A 6,000-nucleotide genomic window follows, 5' to 3' on the forward strand; every position below is an offset into this window, starting at 1 on the left:
CTTTCTTTACAACCTGAGACTCTCCTTTAAATTGATCATGCAGAACTTCATGCAGAAGGGTAACGGCAAATTGTATAGAAGTAGTTATGGAAATGACAATAATAGAAAATAGAATTTTAAAGAAATAAAACAACTCGATTGTTTGAGAGGATATGAATGGAGGTGAGGGTGTGACTGGACACCGTAAAAACTTCAGGTCTTCAGAGTTTTTAATATTAATGATATTAAGCATCTACAGTTTGAAAACCAGATATGACGTGTTGGTTTAACAAAAATGGGATAACTAAGTCCTTTTATGTTGTTACAATGTGTTGTTGTGTAAGAAGCAATCTAAATCTTAGTTAAAAGTCAGCATGTTTAATCATATCAGGTATTGGAATTAATGATCCACAGTACCTGAGCAGTTGTAAATATGAAGTATAATTGGTCACTCGGTGCAGAAGCAAGCAAAACATATCCTTTTTAGTAAGCTATATGCCATAATTTGTTTATAGAGATAGGTGTGATAGGCAACTCGTCATATTAAAATAAAATAAATAAAACAAGCTGTTGATTGACTAGTGTTTTGGAAATAGAAAGCAGAAAGACCTAGTGCAATAGTCTTAGATGCCTGAAAACTTGGAATAACTTTTTGATGTGTCAGTGCAAGTTATGGGTTTGTCCATGAATCCATCCTTGGAAAACTGTTGTAATTTCACAGTTCAAAGACTAAGGCTTCTAAAACAAATTGTGTATGAGTGTCATTGAGATAGTGAAAGAACTTGTTTCTGTCTCAGATACCTTGTGATTTGTTGCACCTGTACTGATATGTTGAAGGAACTGTGAAGTAGTTGTTACTCCATATATATTTTCATTTCAGGTTTTTAAGTTTTACTTAATAAGAGATATGAGGTCATAGGCAGATAATAACTAGCATTATGACTGTCATTGCTGTCACTGCTATGTTTCAGAAGCTAGAAAGGGCTGTTCCAGTCTGAACATATTTTCTAGGGGCTTGTCTACTGTGTAGGATATGCATTCCATTTAATGTGAAAGAAAACTGAGAAACAACTGGGCTGGTGCTTTAGTGTTGCTGCGAGTAGCGGTTGTAAATCATTTGGTTGTGTATGTTTATTGAATTTATAGGGGTTTTACCATTTCCTTTATGAATGCTGAAGTGATTAGCCATTGTCTTTTTCCTGTTACTATTTAAAAAGTCCCATACAACAGCTTCCTAAAAGATGAATTAACCCTAGAATACCTAGTAAGTGTGGCTATATCACTCTGAAAATGAAATTTGCAATTGAATATCCTGAACAAGTCGGAGCGTTAGTAAACCAGAATGCGCGTGAAACTCATCAGGTGTAAAGCATGTCTTCTCCCTCTCTTTATAATTTTTTAATTTATTATTTACTGTAGTCCTATAGCATTGGAGTCTAGAGGAGAGTTACGTGGAATTGATGCTTGATTTCAGAATAACTTTGAATTTTAATTCTGGAAGATTTAAGTGTGAATTAACTTGCTGAACAGCCTGATTGTTAGAACTACTGTCTTGTATGTGTTTTGATTTTTGTAGACTTCAGTATGGCTTCATTCAACTTCATCATAATAAGTATAGGTGAAAGAGAATATATCTTATGCTGCTTGACAATGTCTATACCAGTGTCTGAGATCTCAGTTGTATCCCATTTTTGGAATCTGGCATTCTAAACAATACCACTTATGTTCTTTGTCAGTCAAATTCTTTGCTGGTCACTTTCCCATTGCAAAACAGCTGCTGTAATCTGATAAAAGGTACTATCTGGCATCTGGGACCTCTCTGGCTGAAAGAATCGCTGATATATTTTAAACACTCTTTAAAGAACTGCACTTAAAAGGATGCAAAATACTTTTAGAAATTAAGGTACATATAGTCTTGTGACATAATACTGTAAGATTTCATTTCCATTCTATCTTCCTTAATCACTTGGAGTCCTTTTAAGAATTCTAGCTTTTTTTCCTAATCAGACCTGGATTTTTGAGTTTAAAAGCAGTTCGATCTTCTTTGGGGAGTTTGCAAGAGAAAGGTATAGTTCAAAGTTCTGGCTAATGTGCAGTCTTCACAAGTAGTCAAATGCTGTAGTGAGAGTGCTGTGGATAAGCTAAGAGGAAATATAGACAGCTGTCTTCAGAACAATATTAAGATACAGTGAAATAGATATTGCCTAAAATACTTCCTTACTCTTACTTGGTTAAAGAAGTAAAATGGAGTGTAAGAAGGAAAACAATATGTGATTAACTACCATATCATACTCAAAACTTATAGGACAGCTTAAACATATATAGTTAGGTTATGCACGCAATGGATTTTTTCAATAATGCAGTCTTCTAAATGAGAGAAAGTGGCATTTTAGACTTAGAGTCATAGAATCATTAACGTTGGGAAAGATCTCTAAGATCATCTAGCCCAACTGTACACCTACTACCAATATTACCCACTAAACTAATCCCTAAGTATTACATTTACCCTTTCCTTAAACACCTTCAGGGGGTGGTGACTCCACAGTCTTCTTAGGCAGCCTATTTCAATGACTCACTACTCCTTATGAGAAGTTTTTCTTAATATCCAGCCTGAACCTCCCCTGGCGCAAGTTGAGATTGTTCCCACTTGTCCTATCACTGTTACCTGGAGACGAGGTTGCCCCTCCTTCAGCACAATCTTCTTTCAGGGAGATGTAAAGAACAATGAGGTCACCCCTTAGCCGCGATGACAGTTTCTTCACCCATAAAACTTGTGCTCCAGATCCTTCACAGCTTTGTTGCCATTCTCTGGACACGTTGGCATATTTGCTGTTGTTTTTTGTTGAACTTTTTTGGAAGCCTCATGATATAAATGCACATTAAGAAGTGCTGGCCTTTCAGATACTCTGTACGCTGTGATCCGCCACACATTTGGCAATATGTAGACCAGTGTTTCACAAGATCAAATGGTAATTGTTACTGTGCTTTATAAAGGTGCAGACGCTGTTTATAATGCGTCCAAATAGATGCATCTGGTGAATTTAATCATCTGTACCTCAAACATAGTAAGGCAGCATTTTGTATTATTAGAGAACTAATCTAATTTGAATTTCAGGATGTTAGCCTATGTTGAATATCTGATTGATTATTATTTTTCTTCTGTCCTTCTTCCTTGATTTTAATTTGTTCTTAAAGTAATTTAAGAAGAATAAGGAGATGAATTTTATTTTCCTACATCTTTTCTCTCTTCTCATCTTTCATATTTTTAATGTGTAAACAGAGGAAAAGCAAATAGAGCAAAGTATATAGAGTACAACAGTTCTTCTAAGTATAAAGTAATCTTTTTATTTTATTTCAGTGTGATCATTGCTTGCCGTTGTACAATGACAAGCCTTTTCGTCCAGGCGACCAAGTTCATGCCTATAATTGCAAACCTTGTCAGTGTTACGGCCATGCAGAAAGCTGCCACTATGACTTAGCAATGGATCCTTTTCCTCAGGAATACTACAGAGGCAGCGGTGGAGTCTGTGATAACTGTCAACACAACACAACTGGTAAGTCACAAGACTGAGAATTGACTTTGTTCTGTGGTCACTTTTTGGTCAAGTCTTGTATCAGCTGGTAATGGTGAATAAATTAAAAGTAAATTGTATACCTCTCTATTTAAGTAAATCACTAGTTATAGCGATATAAGCTACAGGAAAATATTTCTGAAATTTGACTGAATCTTGTAGAAAACCTATGCAAATTATATTCCAATTATTAGAATGTTTTGTTTAAAGGCCTTTTCCATTACATGTTCTGGAGCATTTAAATCCAGAATATCAGGGCTACTTAATCAACCAGTTTAACAGATAACATTTGACATGTTGTCAACTTTTGCTATAATGTCAGTTTCTTGTTTATTTTTTGTGCTTATTTTGTATTCCATCTATGTAGTATATTTTAGAATACTTCTTATTTTTAAATATTCTCTTTTATTTCTTTTTTTTTTCTTTGTCTTGTAAAGGGAAAAAAGAAAATTTTCAGGTTTAGAAAAATAGTTTCAGGTTTACCAATATTTTTTTCAAAAAAAAATGTATAGGCATTTGCATGGCACAGCTTTTATATAAGTGTGGCATTATATAACAGATGGAAGTTTAATGGAGTAAAACATAGTTTGTAACAGGTTCATTGTTTCATATGCTCTGGATCACTAAATTGGCAGGTAGAGATGAAAGGTGCATTAAAATGGACGTCCTGAAAATTATAGAATTCTCTCAAAGGAATAGAGTCTTTAATTTTGAATTATACAGCTAATTTTAATGAATTGGAAGCCATAATGCATAACCTTTCCTTCATGCAGGAAGAAACTGTGAGCTGTGCAAGGATTTCCATTACAGACAAGCAGGTGCAGATCTTTCAGCCATTGATGTTTGCAAACCGTGTGACTGTTATGCAACAGGCACGAAAAATAAAAGCCTCCTCTGTGACAATGTAAGTAGCTTAAATACAGAATAATGACAAAGCATTTTAAATTAGCAAAGTAGATAATAACAAGATTTTACGAAGTGTATTTTGATGATAACTGGGTTTATAAAAATTGTTCAGCCTCTTCAAAATAAAAGTTGGCTCAAACAAGAGGATGAATGCCAAGAAAACCCCAAAAAGCAATTTGAGGCATACAGCCATGGAGTTCTTCATCTGGATCAAAAACAGATATTAAAAAAGCTTGACTGAAAAAATGAACTGGGAGATACAGTTGGAAAAATGGGAGACTATTGCTCAATAAAGCATCAGATAGCTGCATTAGCTGCAGTGCAGGGAGAAATGATTAAAAGGCATTAAAGAGTAGATTAATAAAGCTGGGGACTAAAGGTGGAAATGAATTATGTGAAGTAAGAAGGCATCATTTAAGGAAGCGTTTCCAAATTTGACCTGTGGAAGATAGAGGAATAAGGACCCTACTCATGAGAATTGTCACGCCACAATGCTAGTTTTTAAGGAAATACGCCAAAATTGGGGCAGAATACACTTTTACTGCACAATTTACCATTTTCTGCAGTTCATCAAGGTTTTTTTTTTCTGCAAAGTAGTAACTATGTCATTAAGTTCTGAGGTACAGAATTTCAAAATTGATCCATAGAATCAGAAAATAAGTTATTTCTGATAGAATGATTACTCATCAAATGTAGTTAGTTATTATTAATATAGACAATTTAAGGGATTTGTGAAAGGCCTTTCTGCAACACTCCCATCTCTGTTACTTGGTCTGATCTTGAAAACCCTATCCTTGTTCTGTTCACCTATTCTGCTGTTGGTAGGAAGTACGTGCCATGCAAGTGAGAAATGCTACAACCGTAAGATCTCAGTTCTCATACACCTGTATACTATGTTAATTTGCTTATTAGTGTGTAAAGTCACTTGTATGTTAAAGTTCAAACTAACATAGTAACAACTTAAACTGTGAAGTTATAATGTTGATAGTAATGAGAAGGATTTTAGAAGGCTGTTATTGCAGCACATCTATGAGTAGTACATTAGGCTTTTTTTCAGAGATCCTTGCTTGAGACTGGTAGGTACAAAAGAAAATTGCTACAGTGTGTTAAAATTTGCCCACTTCTGTGCTGATTATTGGCATCTAATCAGTACAGAAAAGATTCATATTAGTTGCATCCTCATTGTGAACTTTTGCCACAAAATATTTCAAACCATCAGAAAGTCCAAATGAATTATTTCAGGTGCCTAAGTTTTATGAGATCAAAAGAAGAATTGGCTGCCTTCTCCTATTCTCCCTAACTATTCACACATGAGAAAATTCTGCCAGAATACTGCTGATACGATCATTCTTACTCTGTATAGAGAGCTGGAAATAAATTTCTTCTGGCCCTTAAACCACAATTCTTGACTCATTTTCCTGCACTGTTTTTTACCCAGACTGCTCTATAAACGCTTACATATTCAATCAGGCACAGCAATTTGTAGTCCTTTCATGATTCTGTTATAATACGCCATATATAATGGCATGAAAAAAAAAAAAAA

General features: G+C 34.7%; 1 protein-coding gene across 1 annotated transcript in view; it reads left to right on the forward strand.

The window, feature by feature from the left end:
- Nucleotides 1-6,000, forward strand: part of USH2A (usherin) — a 395,196-nt gene that overhangs the window by 59,820 nt on the left and 329,376 nt on the right. Inside the window, 2 exon segments of the mRNA XM_019612664.2 lie at nucleotides 3,338-3,533; nucleotides 4,325-4,455. Coding sequence (XP_019468209.1) covers nucleotides 3,338-3,533; nucleotides 4,325-4,455 — 327 coding nt within the window.

This window comes from Meleagris gallopavo, chromosome 2, assembly GCF_000146605.3.
Source record: "Meleagris gallopavo isolate NT-WF06-2002-E0010 breed Aviagen turkey brand Nicholas breeding stock chromosome 2, Turkey_5.1, whole genome shotgun sequence".
In the NCBI taxonomy this organism is placed as follows: domain Eukaryota; kingdom Metazoa; phylum Chordata; class Aves; order Galliformes; family Phasianidae; genus Meleagris; species Meleagris gallopavo.